At 41.1% G+C, this 15,321-nt stretch overlaps 1 protein-coding gene across 2 annotated transcripts; it reads right to left on the minus strand.

Moving 5' to 3' along the window:
- Positions 1-8,917: 8,917 nt before the first annotated feature.
- On the minus strand, positions 8,918-14,723 carry LOC143847568 (beta-galactosidase-like). Of its 2 annotated transcripts, none has more exons than XM_077356473.1 (19): positions 14,300-14,723; positions 14,083-14,178; positions 13,876-13,988; positions 13,685-13,751; positions 13,491-13,583; positions 13,152-13,295; positions 12,574-12,662; positions 12,362-12,467; positions 12,142-12,229; positions 11,759-11,877; positions 11,504-11,668; positions 11,248-11,423; positions 11,049-11,158; positions 10,824-10,933; positions 10,618-10,728; positions 10,426-10,536; positions 10,118-10,323; positions 9,686-10,022; positions 8,918-9,527 (listed from the first exon to the last, which is right to left on the minus strand). In XM_077356473.1, exons 1-19 carry the CDS (start codon positions 14,498-14,500, stop codon positions 9,402-9,404), a joined length of 2,568 nt encoding a protein of 855 aa, XP_077212588.1. In that variant the 5' UTR covers positions 14,501-14,723; the 3' UTR covers positions 8,918-9,401. The 2 variants fall into 2 exon arrangements, with proteins under 2 accessions (XP_077212588.1, XP_077212598.1); XM_077356483.1 differs by having other exon boundaries at positions 8,918-9,512; positions 14,300-14,722.
- Positions 14,724-15,321: the final 598 nt, after the last annotated feature.

Raw genomic sequence — 15,321 nt, forward strand, 5'->3', positions numbered from 1 at the left:
GTGCCTCATTTCTCGAGTCCATTTGTGAATGGTCTCGTGTTCTCCTTGAGCCCGTTTGTGAACGGCGCCTCATTTCTCGAGTTCATTTGTGAATGGTCTCGTCTTCTCCTTGAACCCGTTTGTAAACGGTGTCCCATTTTCTGAGTCCATTTGTGAATGGTCTCGTGTTCTCCTTGAGCCCGTTTGTGAACGGCGCCTCATTTCTCGAGTTCATTTGTGAATGGTCTCGTGTTCTCCTTGAGCCCGTTTGTGAACGGCGCCTCATTTCTCGAGTTCATTTGTGAATGGTCTCGTGTTCTCCTTGAGCCCGTTTGTGAACGGCGCCTCATTTCTCGAGTTCATTTGTGAATGGTTTCGTCTTCTCCTTGAACCCGTTTGTGAACGGTGTCTCGTTTTCTGAGTCCATTTGGGAATGGTCTCATGTCCTCCTTGAGCCCGTTTGTGAACGGTGCCTCATTTCTCGAGTCCATTTGTGAATGGTCTCTTATCCTCCTTGAGACCGTTTGTGAACGATACCTCATTGTCCGAATCCATTTGTGAATGGCCTCCTATCCTCTTTGAGCCCGTTTCTGAACGGTATCTCATTTTCTGAATCCATTTGTGAATGGTCTCATCTTCTCTCGTTGCCCGTTTGTGAGCGGCACCGCAGCGGGATTTTTTTTTTTTTGCATTCCAAATTCCAGGATTTCATCTAGGGTATTGCATTATGTGAAGGTTGCATTATGTTAAGGTACATTGTGTCTAGAGAGTTCTTTGTCGATTAAAGCTACGCAAAATGGTTTTGTCATTTTTTGCTTTGGTATTCAATGACTATGTCATCTCTACCAAAGAGGGGCATCTGTAGACACCCCATTTTGTTTTGTTTTAATCAACAAAGAAATTAGTGTGTTAAATCCATGTGAGAACCCCCTCTATCATTGATTTATATGTTTTAGGTCATTAATATCTTGATCTGACTTTACGAATCATCAATCAGGACAAAATAAGCTAGGGTCACTTCATAGCCCGGACCCTGATTCCATTCCGAGACCCGATTTCCGTAAATCGTTAGATCAATGGCAGATCTTGACCTGGGTCTAACCATCCAAAACCACCTAACCTCTCCTCTCATCCTAACCATCCAAACCTCACCTAACCTCACCTAACCTCTCCTCTCATCCTAACCATCCAAACCTCACCTAACCTCACCTAACCTCACCTAACCTTACCTAACCCCACCTAACCTTACCTAACCTCATCCTCTCATCCTAACCATCCAAAACCACCTAACCTCACCTAACCTCCTATCCCATTCTCCTATAAATACCCTCTCATCCCACCATCCAAGAGGAGAAGAAAAAAGAACCCCTCTCTTAGAAAATTCATCCCTCTCCCTCATCTCTTCAAGGGTTCGGCCATCCTTGCCGGATCGGGTGATTTTATACGTTGGGTGATATATATCAAAAGCAGTCATTATCAAGCAAGGAATCATCTTCAAGGAATTAACATCAAAGAAAAATCAAACACAAAGTGGGTTTCCAAAGAGGTAGGCATTTATTTCAATTCTATGTAGGGTCTGTTTTCATGCATATCTTTTACTTTAAAAGAAAAACCATGTTAGGAAGCATGTAGGGTCCGTTTTCCCCCTGGTTAGCCTCTGGTTAGACCCTGGTTGCACCCAGGTTCGCTGCTGGTTGCACCCAGGTTCGATGCTGGTTGCACCCTGGTTCCCTACTGATTCGCACCCTGGTTCCCCTGCTGGTTGCACCCTGGTTCCCTACTGGTTGCACCCTGGTTCCCTGCTGGTTGCACCCTGGTTCCCTACTGGTTCGCACCCTGGTTCGATATTGGTTCGCACCCTGGTTCCCTGCTGGTTCGCACTCTGGTTAGACCCTGGTTGCACCCAGGTTCGCTGCTGGTTGCACCCAGGTTCCCTCCTGGTTGCACCCTGGTTCCCCTGCTGGTTCGCACCCTGGTTCCCTGCTGGTTCGCACCCAGGTTCGCTGCTGGTTGCACCCAGGTTCCCTGCTGGTTGCACCCTGGTTCCCCTGCTGGTTCGCACCCTGGTTCCCTGCTGGTTCGCACCCTGGTGCACCCTGGTCCGCACCCTGGTTTGTACCCTGCTTCCTCCTGGTTAGACCATGGCTAGTCTCGGGTTTGCTCCTAACTTAGACCCAACTCACTAAACCCCATACCCATAAGCCTTAAACCCTATAACCGAGTCACATCAACCCAAGCCATACCTTTGTCCACTCACTGAGGCACACCATTTATCCATAAATCTGGTTACATTAAATCTAACCCAGCCAGGCCACCTGCAGCTTAAGTCAAATCGCCCCAATACAATCCAACCAAGTGGGATCCCAACCCAGCTCAACTGAGTCAACTCTAGCCAACCTCCCTAGTCGAGTTGACCCAACTCTCTAGTCGAGTATGCTCAACCTCTTTAACCGATTGGACTCTCCCCTTAGTTGACTCAATCCAATTCCTTAATCAACCCATCCCAATGCAACCGAGTCGCATTCGACCAAGTGGCGGCCTTCCATGTCACAACCGAGTCATTCCCCTATTCTACTAATGCCCGTTTACACCTAATAGAACTTCCTCCCTTTTGCCTAACCAAGCCATATCCCAACACAATCTGAGTCGCATGTCTGAATCCATTTGGCCGAATCTCATAAGCCCGCCCATTTTGAATTCCCAAAATTCAAACCCTTGATGATTCCTATATGCTCAATTCTTTGATGCAAATTCCCAATTCCAAAATCCCATTGCTAAATCAATGTTTCTGAATCTCAAGTCCAATGCTCAAATACAAACCCGATTCCTGATCCAAATACCAATTCTGTTTTCCAAAATCCAAGTAACCTCCCCAGCGGAACTACGTGTGGCTTGATCCCCATCACGGGGTACGTAGGCAATTTGGCACTCCCAAGTTCAGTCGCACCTTTCTCTATCTTTCCCATTCCCTCACACTATTCATCATCTCGTGTCTCTCGGAACCATTGGATTATGGTTTCCGTCGTAAGAACCCTTAGAGCCCAATTTAGGAACAATGGTGTCGTGTCGTGTTGTGTCCTAAGTTTTAGGGAGTCCTAGAGTTAGGAGTCCAGCCTCATCACGGACGCTTGCTATGTATAGCAACCGTGCCATAGGTCAAGTTACACTAGTCATCCAGTTTTTCCCTAGGACAAGCCTAGTAAACTAGGATGTAGGCTAACCTGCATTAGTCTAAGGGACAACTTGCATTTAGATAGGATCATATAGCATCTTCGATGAAATCCTAAGATAATAAAATCCTCAACTTGAATTAAATAACTTCTCTTAAAACTGTTGAAACAGTCAATCCCGTCTAGATCGGTGTCCTAGTTGAGTTAGGCATATGTAGCTTAGCTTAAATGCACCGAACTACGTCGACTCTGATCCCAGTGAGGCTTGGGTACGTAGGCAGCTTGGATGTCTGATGGCATACCACCCGCGAGTCGGCACCACAAACAAATTGTGGTGTTTTGTATATTAATTTTCTTGTAAATGCTTAATCAAATCACTTAGGACTTTCCATGAAATTAGAATTTTAGGAGAACTTTCACTTAGATTGAATCCAGACAAATTAATAAATCAAGATACACATTTAGGATTCACATTGAAATTAGATCATAGGATGCATGTCACTTAGTTCGCACATTAACATAGAGTTGAATGAGCCATTTAAAATAAATTTAAAAGAGTTAGCTTTTGGAATCGAAGACCGATTATCGGGCAAGAATGGTGCATGTGGTGGATAACTCCCCATACCTTCCATTCTCGTAACCAGGTAGCGAGTCTAGATTTCTGGTTAATTACGGGTCCTAGATCCCACATCTAGGTGGCGACTCTGTCAGTCTCTTTCGTGTGGAATTCGGATTGCCTTAGTGATCCCAAGTTCACAGGAAAGATTAATTCAAATCAATAATAAAAATGCACACGCCAATCGCGTGGATACGAAAGACCAAGAGAAGAGAGCGCGGCGGCTCGCCCCACGCCCCTCTCGCGGGATCAGGGTACCACAACTGTGGAAATTAAAGATGAATGCAATGTTGGTGAAGGATGGTTATGCAGTTGCACTCATGGGGAAAGACAAAAAGCCAGCAGGGATGAAAGATGAAGAGTTTCAGGAGAAAAACAAGATGGCTATGGCGGATCTTCTTCTTGCTTTAGATGACAAGGTTTTGTTCAATGTTGAAACTGAGACAATCGCGAAGGGGTTGTGGGACAAGTTAAAAAACATGTACGAGGGTAAATCGTCTGCGAACAAAATCTTTTGGCAGCGACAGTTGTACAATTTGAGGATGAAAGATGGTGCATCTTTGCAGGAACACCTTAATGAATTCAACACCCTTATCAGTAAGTTAATGGCACTTGACGTTAAAAATCGAAGATGAAGAAAAGGCCAGCATTTTTCTTTGTTCAATGCCGGAATCATGGGACGCTTTGGTCATGAACTTGAGTTAGTCTAAGTCTCTTGAGATGGAGCCGGTTGTGGCATCGCTTCTGACTGAAGATATGAGGAGAAAATCCAGTCAATGTTCTTCCGGTGATGCAATGTTCGCAAGGGGTAGATCTATTGAGAGGGAACAAAGTGACAGAGGAAAGTCCAGGTCAAAGTCCAAAGGGGGGAAAAAGAAGGTGAAGTGTTGGGGCTGTGGTAAGTCAGGCCATGTGAAGAAAGATTGCAGATCGAAGAACGATGGTGAGGATTATAAACCCGGTTCTAATAATTCCCATGGAAATTTGGTAGAGGGTAGTAACTTTGATGTTTTTGATATTGGAAATGCCTTGTCTGCATTAGAGAGGACGGATATGTTACATAATTGGATTCTTGATTATGGTGCGTCATCCCATATGACACCCCATAGGGAGTGGTTTCACACATATAATACTTGTAGTGGTGGTGTTGTCTACATGGGAGATAACAACTAGTGCAAAGTAGTGGGAGTTGGAGATGTAAGAATTAAGATGTTTGATGGATGTATTCGGACTATAAATAATGTTAGGCATGTTCCAGGTCTTCGGAAAAGTCTTCTATCATTGGGAAAGTTTGATGAGCATGGTATGAAATTCACAATTGCGAATAATCAGTTGAAGGTAGTCCAAGGCGTATTGGTGGTGGCAAAGGGAGAGTTAGTTGGCAACTTATACAAACTTATTGGAGAGACTTTGGTGGGAGAAGCAGTTGTTGCAAGTGCCAAGTCGGAGTGTACTATGCTGTGGCACAAACGTTTGGGTCACATGAGTGAGCGTGGACTTCAGGTACTTTATGAACGAAATCTCCTTTCCGGTTTAAAGTCTGCTTCTTTAAATTTTTGTGAAGATTGCTTGTATGGAAACAACAGGTACTTTATGAGCGAAATCTCCTTTCCAGTTTAAAGTCTGCTTCTTTAAATTTTTGTGAAGATTGCTTGTATGGAAAACAACGTAGATTGTCTTTTTCTTTATCCACCAGTAGGAGTAAGAATTTCCTTGAATTGATTCATGCTGACACATGGGAAGCACCTACAGAATCAATAGGAGGTTGCTCATATTTTGTCACTTTCATTGATGATTTTTCTCGCAAAGTGTGGGTTTTTATGCTTAAGAGAAAAATCAGATGCCTTTGAAAATTTTAAATCTTTTAAAGCACTGGTGGAGAACCAAAAGGGTTTGAAAATTAAGTGTCTGAGAACTAATAATGGAGGAGAGTTTTGTTCAAATGAGCTCAATAAATTTGGCAGTGAACATGGTATTAATAGCCACTTGACGGTTCCTGGTACACCTCAACAAAATGGTGTTGCTAAGAGGATGAACCGTACACTTATGGAGCGTGCCCGTAGTATGTTGAGCACTGCAAAACTAGAGAAATATTTTTGTGCTGAAGCTATGACTACTGCAATGTATTTGGTTACTAGATCACCCACAATTTCTCTTGACATGAGAACTCCTGAAGAGGTTTAGACAGGCAAACCCGCAGATTACTCTTTTCTTCGTGTGTTTGGTTGTGACACTTATGTTTGGGCTCCCAAGGAGAAGCGCACCAAGTTAGACATGAATTCCAAAAAGTGCATTTTTCTTGGCTATGAAACGGGAACAAAGGGGTACAGATTGTGGGATCCTACTACGCGAAATGTTATTATTAGCCGAGATGTTGTTTTCAATGAAGAGTCTTTGCAAGGTGACGTAAAAGAGCTAGAGCCAAAGACAGTTGAGATTGAGCATGTTGTTGACAGGGATCAGGGCCAACCTGATATTCATGAAGATCAGCAAGAGATAGATCAAGACCAAGAATCTGACAGTGAGCATGTAGATGAAGAAATTCATGATTTGCACCAAGATGAGATTCCAGTTCTTGAAGCCCAAGCCAGTTCAAGTAGGCCTAAGAGGACTATCAGGCCTCTAAATAGATTCAATGACTACGTTGTGCCTAACAGGTCTCAAGGTAATAGTGCTTGTGCTTATGCATGCCTAGCATTAGAGTATGAGCCTAATTCTTATCAAGAGGCTTGTGACTCTGCTAATGCTAGTTATTGGAGACGTGCTATGGAGGAGGAGATGGTGTCTTTGTATAAAAATGAAACTTGGGAGCTCGTAGAGTTGCCAATGGGGCGTAAGGAAATTGGTTACAGATGGGTTTAAAAGTTGAAGAAGGACTTAGAGGGCAATGTAGAAAGGTACAAAGCTCGCTTGGTGGTAAAAGGGTATGCTCAGAAGGCAGGTATTGATTTTGATGAAATTTTCTCTCCAGTTGTTCGTCTAACTATTGTTAGAGTTGTTCTAGCTATGGCAGCTGTTCTGGACTTAGAGTTGGAGCAGTTGGATGTGAAGACAACATTCTTGCATGGTGAACTCAAGGAAGAAATTTATATGACACAACCTGAAGGCTTTGTTGAGAAGAACAAAAGTAATTTGGTTTGTCGGCTGAACAAATCGCTTTACGGCTTGAAACAGGCGCCAAGGTGTTGGTATAAGCGGTTTGATTTCTTCATTGTGAGCTTGGGTTTTCGCAGATGTGAAGCTGACCATTGTGCTTATTTATGTGATGATTGTTTTTGTATCTTGTTATTATATGTTGATGATATGATGGTTGCAGGTAATAGCAAGAAGCATATTTCCACATTTAAAGCTCGTTTGGCTGAGGAGTTTGATATGAAGGATTTGGGTGCTGTAAATCAAATTCTTAGAATGAAGGTACATAGAGAAAGAAAGGACATGAAGATCTGGTTGACTCAGAAGAGTTATGTGGAAAAGGTTCTGCGGCGCTTCAATATGCAGAATGCTAAACCAGTGAGTACTCCGTTTCCTACCCATACTAAGTTGTCTTCGGCACAATCACCCAGCACTGAAGCAAAGAAGACAGACATGTCTCTAGTACCATATTCATCCGCAGTAGGGAGTCTTATGTTTGCCATGGTGTGTACTAGACCGGACATTGCACAAGCAGTGGGAGTAGTCAGTAAGTACATGGCAAATCCTGGTCGTGATCATTGGACTGTTGTGAAGTGGATTCTTAGATATCTAAGGGGCGCTTCTGATGTTTTCTTATGTTATGGAGGCATGGATTTTGATTGTGTTGGTTTTGTAGATGTTGGTTTCGCTGGTGACAGGGACGGCTATGTTTTCTCCATGGCAGGTGGTGCAGTTAGTTGGGTATCCAGGTTGCAGTCAGTTGTGGCATTATCTACGATGGAGGCTGAGTATATGGCAGCTACGCATGCTTGCAAGGAAGCTATTTGGTTGAATAGACTACTTGGAGAACTCAAGGTGTAGCATAATGTGTTGAGGGTGTATTGTGATAGTCAGAGTGCTTTGCACTTGGCTAGAAATCCAGCTTTTCACTCTCGGACAAGGCACATTGATGTTCAGTATCACTTTGTACATGATGTGGTTGAGCATGGAGAGATTCTATTGGAGAGAATTCACACTAGTGCAAATTCAGCTGATATGTTGACAAAACCTGTTAGCCGAGAGAAGTTCAATTGGTGTAGGACTTCTCTTGGGCTTGAACTTGCTTGATGAGTAGCTTGTCGCAGTGATCTCTTGGTTGATTCTTTCTTGATGATGGAACATGTCTTCAAGTGGGAAAATGTTGAAACGTTGAAGCCATGCCAAATAATGGCAACTTCTTTTATCAGGTTGCTTGTAGGTCAAGCAAGGTAATAACGAAAAGAAAGTTACTTTGTTTGGTTTCCCAAATATTGGAAACTCCTCCAAAACGTGGATATCTATTCCTTTTTGGGTTTTTGACAGTTGTGAGTTGTTGCTTGTATGTGAAACCCCAAAAACAAAGAAAAACAACTTTGTGGAGATTTTTAGGGTTTGTATTCTCTTGTACTTTGCTGCCATTATTAAATAAAGAAAGAAGAAGAGATTGTCGCCCGTGGACGTAGGCTTTGCCGAACCACGTAAATCCGGTGTGTTTGTTCTGGTTTCTCTTTGCTCCCCACTTCCTTTTTTCTCTATTTTTCTGCTTGCTTGCCAATTTTCTTTATTGTTTTTACACGGTTAGCCTCTCTACGCCGCAATTTTCTTAACAACTCCAACATGAGCATGGACCCAATGAAGTTTGAAATTCTTGCAATTTACATGAATCATATATTTGGTATATAAACCCATGGTGGCCATTCTACATATTCTTCCTCCATGATATTCGTATATGTCCCTTGTGTGCTTGTAGATGTGGAGAGGTATTGGTGAGCTTTCAAGGTCATATTTAGCACTCATCAACGAGCAATTAAGGGCGTCAAAGTTAATACATGAGATGTACAGTGGTACCTCTGAAGTTTCAAAAAGTTGCATCTGATCTGACCCTGTGCCTGTGCTTCACTCATGCATTTAACTTTTAATTTTGGCAAATGACGAAAAAGAAGAAAAAAAAATAAAGACAGAAATAAAAAATGCTAGCAAAGATTGCACGAGAAGATGACAATTCAAACAACTTTTTGAGCATATATTTATTGAAAATTCTAACTTCAAGATAAAACAATGACAACAGCTCAAACCCCATAAGCAATCAAACAACTGCTTACCCAGAAGGGTTGGCTAAGAAAGAAAACCAATTCCTTGCAAGTCAAGAGCTTGCCCTATGAACCTAAAAATTTGCACGTGGACATAAAATCTGTAGTCTTATCTGCTCCAATCAAATACCCTTCCATCTTTGTATTACTTACAAGCTGTATTTAACAAACAGCTAACTTATGTATATACAAATGCTTCCTCTCGCTAATTAATCAATATATGGGCTTTGTAGTGTGTGTTGTAGTTACCACAACTTCACCTGTGTGCCAAAACCAATGACAATGATCTTGCGTGTGCAGGATAAACATGAACCACAAATATGTACTTGCAGTGTATATAAATGCCAAAGGAGCATCGGCATCATCTTCTTTATTTAATTTATTGGCTTTAACACATTACTGGCAGATGGCCTCGACAGAGAGCTTCTTCATGGTATTAGGACATGGGTCTCCTCCAAAAACCTCAGCGGCTACGGTAACCGAGCACCATTCTTGCCCGATGCAATTCTGCAACAGATTCTCCTGTGTTAAATTCTCGAAGACATTAGAAGAAAAAGAAAAAAACTACATTTCACATCAGCATGCCAAAGTTGATGGCATGCTTACTGCTATATTTGGGTTGATCCATTATTATCCTCCAAGACATGTGATGGACTAATAATTGGAAGAATGTCACATACCTTTTCGAAAGCATCATATGATTTGTGGGCATGACAGCTTCCTTCCCAAAAGTTTCCGCATACTCCTTGTGGAGTCCCAAAACTAGCAAATTTTATGGATGAGATTTTCTGTCCAGGGGCACATGATAGATGGGCTTTGGGCCTTAGGGGTCTCTCGGGTCTCCCATAGGCTTTGATATGCCAATTCTTCAGTGTCGGTTGCCATTCAGAAACATCGGCACAGACGCTTCCTACTGTTCTTCTTACCAAAGAAATTCCAGTTGGATCACCACCCCATTCTTCAAACACAACCAACAAATTCCCTGTTGGTTTTAGCCAAGATCGAGGGACATGATACCTGCCATATGTATTTATCTATCAGTTCATTGATTTTCAAATATATTATAATCTTCACTCCCTAGGATTGTTACTAAAAGAAATCAGCCCTCTTACCATCTTTGGGAGGCCTCCCCACAATTACTTTGGCATTTTTTCTCACTGTATTCTCCACTATAACTACAATCGCCGCAACTACCACTTGCTTTGTAAGCAGGCCAGTAGCGTCCTATGCTCTGATCGTTTATCCATATTTGTCCCTTTCCCATGGTACCCATATCTAAAGCCAAGGCATCCTCCCCGGACGGTGCATTGAAGATAGTCTGAAACCATTACATGATGAAAAGGATGTCATGTACTGATTTAATAATAAGAGAGCTATTTAAGAATTCATACTAAAAGTCTATGATGTTTGAGGCCTGTACCTTGTACCATGTTAGGAGCTGTTTTTGAGCCACTAATGGTCCTTCTACCCACTCAACTGATGAACTTCCACTGAGTGAATGAAGTTGTAAAGCTTCACCTTTCAAACCAATCTGAAGAGGAACATCTAATTTGCTATTTGCAGAGTTTTTGCAGAAATGAAAGGAAACAGAGTAGATAAGAAGAAGACAAACCTTGTATGACCATTTCTGCCATGACAAATCTCTTCTTCCCTCATTGAGACCATTCAACATAACTGGACCAAGAACTCCAGCATTCCAAGTCTCAAAATGCGTCCCCACGTTCTAGACCCATCAAATGAAAGGAGGAGAGTCAAATTGGCTACCAATACATTGTTTCGTAGAACATGAAACATAACCGATAAGGAAATTGAACTAACCGGGAGGCCAACAGCTATGCTTAGAAGTGAAATCTTGTTACTGCCCGCCATCAGTTTCACGTTGCCAGTAAATGTTAGTCTTGGGTTCTCTAAACTCCCATAAACAGACCCTGCCAAACAATAGACAAAGGTTTAGTAATTAATTCCTAATAAAAAAAAGGCTAGTGGCAGGAGGCATTCTCTGATGAATCATGGTTGGGTATTTTTATTAGCTAAGATACCTACCTGACAGCTCACCGTTGATAAAGACATGTAAAGCGTGGCCTGCTGATAACACGGAAAGGACAGGGTAGTTGCCATTCTTCAAAAATTCTTCATCTGGGCCTATTGTGACACTGAGAGAGAGGGATAGAGAGCATGATATAAATAAGAGATAAACTTTGTTCATTAAGAACCCAGCGACCATGACAGGTTTGATACTCACGCGGTCATGTACCACAAATAGTCAGTCACATCTCTTGTAACATTTATCTGCTCCAACAACCCAACCGTTGTGATCGAATCATCTTCATAGGAAGCAGTCTCCTCGTTGTATGATACCCAAGAAAGCCCATCACTTTGTAGTGGCAGCATTGTCATCTGCGTGGTTTGGACACCAACCTGAATAGAGATACGATGAGTGAGTTTATTTTAATGTGTTCAAGAACAAGTGAAGTTCAATTCAGCAAAGCCTTCCTCACCCTTGCAGTGTTGAAAACTGTGTTTTTGCAATCAGGAAGGATGCTGATAGACCATGGTGGTAGATTGTAGTGCATGCCATCAAATTCCACTTTTGCAAAAGAATTTGTATCATAGTTCGCAAGGAATGCCGCACAAGCTCCTGATTTTGACTTGTAGACATAGGACTGGGCAGCGAATGCAAAAAGTCTTAGTGCTAAATTACTTAATGCTAACATGTTATCCAAAGACATGAAAATGTTCTCAGCGATCCAAACCTCTTGATTATTCCCAAGTGATGTCACTGTGGGATCTCCAGAAACTAAAGCCGGTTCACACATTTTGATGGCTCTGTGCAGGTCTTTCAAATGGCCCCATTTAGGTTGCCTTAATAGTCCTAGAAAAGAAAAAGAAACCAGTCACCAAGACGTGGCAAGTATTACTATACAAAAAAGAAGTGCGGTTTATTAACTATTATATACAAGTTCCCTACATGTATAATTTAAAAAAGACCAGCTTTCATATTGAATACTAGTATCAGATGAATCTAGGATGAAAGGCAAGGCTGTCCTATGTCAGTTCCAGCACATTTATATGGAATGGGAAAATTGCTACATAAAAGATGTTAAGGGATAAACATTTGACACTAAATTTCGCATACCATATTCATCAAGTGGAGCATCATAGTCATAGCTTGTTGCAATGAAAGGACCACCAGCTGTTCGGCCAAAATTTGTTCCTCCATGGTACTGGAGTGCACAAGGAAGGATACAATTAGTTAGATACTTAGATGTCTAAATTAAGCTTCTAGGAAAATAACTTTCAATTGAATTTATGTAAGAACAATATATAATATTTTGTGAATGTGAATTACTAGTCACCATGTAATAGTTAATGAATGCCCCGCCTTTCTGTATGAACCTTGCAACAGAAAACGCAAGGTCTTCAGCTGGTCGGTGAGGAACTGGACCACCAAATTCTGTATACCTGCAGGTACAATGAACATAGAAAAAAATGATAATTAGCTAGGAAAAACTCTAATGAGTTAATAAGTTTTGAACTATTAAGCGGTCGGAACAGAAAGTTAATTTACCAGCCAGTCCACGCTTCTGTCCACATCTTGGGTTTGTAGGGCTGGTTGGGAGTGAACCACTCGCAGTAGAAACCATTGCAGGTGTTTATCTGTCGCAAGATCAACAAAATCAGGAAAAACAATATTTAGCAGTTGTCGATTGGCACAGTTACCATATCTTACAAACAGGATATGCATATGACTCTTGCTCAATAATTTCAATAATTTAACTCTCTGGGATCAGAATCAATTTCCGCAAATTTTCGACAATGGAATGTTGTTAGAAATGATTATGAGAAACACAACAATGATATGGCTAGACATCATTTCTATCAGGACAAAGTTAAAAAAGGCACCCCCATATTAACTACAGACAAAACATAACAGATAGAAAGGGATGGCTCAAGAAAGCCAAAAATAAAATGAACCATGTGAGATGAGATATAACAACATTGGGCTCCATGATCACCCAAAGACATTCTCACACACATTGAGTGGGACCCAAATTAGTAAAATCACAAAGAAAGGAAACATCACTAAGAACTACCGAGAAAGATGCAATGAAATTGCAATAAAGGGTAAAAGGCAAAGGCACATACAATGGGATCAGGGGCATCATCTTGTTTGCACATGACCCATGGGACTCCAGTGCCGAGGCCAACGGCCAAATTCGCTGCCCATTCTGTGTAAGCCTTTCCAGGAGCGCCGATCTCCCACTCCACTGGCCCATACTCATTCTCAATCTGTGACCATACAAAGAGAGAGGGGGGCCCATCAAATTTTGGATAGGTGCAACTCATTGGTTCATCAGTAAAATTGAGATAAAGAGCCTAAATTAGCATGAATTGTCGATTCATGCCTACTTCGGGATAAAACAACAAGAACCCATTTCTGAAGGATTGAAAGAGGTTGGATAATCAATCTATTAATCAATTCACCTGTGACAGAATGATTGGACCGCCTTGTGATTCGAACAAACTTTCTGCCTTCATCATCTCCACAATCTTGGTGGTAAATCCCGCCATAGCCGCCTTAATAATCATTCAAACGCAAGCAATCAATTACTTGAGCTAACAAGACAAAACTTCAAAACATTACCCAAAAAACTAATCTTCAAGTATTGGATACAAACCTTGAAAGGCCCATTATCAGTTCTGAAACTTATACCAGGAATGTATTTCAACCAAACAGGGAAACCTCTGGGAAAGAAAAGATAGCTTAAATTTAGAACTCTTGCGCTTGAAATTCATCAGAAATAACAAAAATAACAAATAGAAAAAGTAAATATTTTTATTTATTTATTATTCTTTTTCTCTTACTTACCCAAAATTCCATTCAGCACAGACATATGGGCCAATCCGGAGGTTAACATAGAGGCCTGCTTGTTGCACCAGCTTGATGAACCGAACCAAATCATACCTATTTTCAAAATAATACTACAAAAAAAGAAGAACAAAAAACCCAAATATATCAGCCAATAAATGAAAAAAAAATAAAAGTCCTAATTTTTATAAGTTCAACATTTAATACCTTCCCAGGAGAAGGTTCATGTCCATTCCAAAAAACATATGTCTGAATTACATCCAAACCTCCATCTTTGGCCTTCTGAATAAGATCCGGCCACATCTGAAAAAGACCCAAATCCAAAAAAAGGGAAAAAAAATCAATAAGAGGGAAAAAATGCCAAAAACTCAAAAAGCAGAGATACCCATCACCAGCATTCTCAAAAAAATCATTTTTTTAATACCTCGGGAGTGCTTCTCGGATAATGGATAGAACCAGAGATGAGAATCCTCCTCTGCCCATTTACAATAATAGCCCTGTGGTCGTACGAAACAGAGCATGTGGCCAAAGGTAAAGAAGAAAAGAAGAAAACCAACAAAGTGGTGGTGGTGCTCAATAGCAGCAGAGATTTTCCTCTGTTGCACATGGCTGGTTCTAAACCCATAACCAGAAGCTCAAAGCAATGGGCTTTTTCTCCTTCTCTTTTTTTTTCTAAAGAGAGAGAGAGATGGTGCTGCAGAGAACAGAGAATGGTTAGAGAGAGAAAGGGAGGAATATAACAGCTGTGGCTCTGTTTTTTCTTCTCTGCTATTTTATTTTCTCTTCTCCTCTTGTTTTTGGGCACAGAGAAACCATAACATGTTTTGTGTTGTGTGTTTGTAACGAATGGAGATTTGCAACTGCTTTTAAAGCACAAAAAATGAGAGTTTGAAAGTGAAATTGGGACCCAATTTCAATGTCCAGCATTCATCTTACGTGGATCCTCATCCAATTACGTTACGTGTTTGATTTTATTTTCTTTTTGGTGTATTTGATTCAGAGCATATTTCAAGATCACACAGATCAACGGCCGAAAACTTCGAAGAATATTTTCAGACGAAGATTATCAGGCGATCAAACTGACTCCTAGATCGACGGTCCTCGTTGATTCCTAACAAAGGTTTTCATTTTGGAAGTTTTTAATTTGGATAAGTTTCTGATTTAAAATGTCATTAGACTAGAAATTTTCATGTCCTATGATCTTTAGAAACTCTCTAAATTACTCAAACTTTAATTAGGAAAATACCAATATAGCCAGTTCTACTAACACCTTAGTCTTGCTTCTAATACCCCACTTTAATTTAAGGGTTTCACATTAGTGTCTTCTCTTAATGGCAGGTGTTATTACGTAATTGCGCATATCTTAGTATTTTTAATAATGGAGATGATAACCAGAGTCAAATTAGGTGCTTTTTTTTAATGGCAGGTGCTTGTTTTTATTTTCTT

This window comes from Tasmannia lanceolata, unplaced genomic scaffold (genome assembly GCF_043159265.1).
Source record: "Tasmannia lanceolata isolate RefF3 unplaced genomic scaffold, GAP_Taslan_0.1 ptg000003l, whole genome shotgun sequence".
In the NCBI taxonomy this organism is placed as follows: Eukaryota; Viridiplantae; Streptophyta; class Magnoliopsida; order Canellales; family Winteraceae; genus Tasmannia; species Tasmannia lanceolata.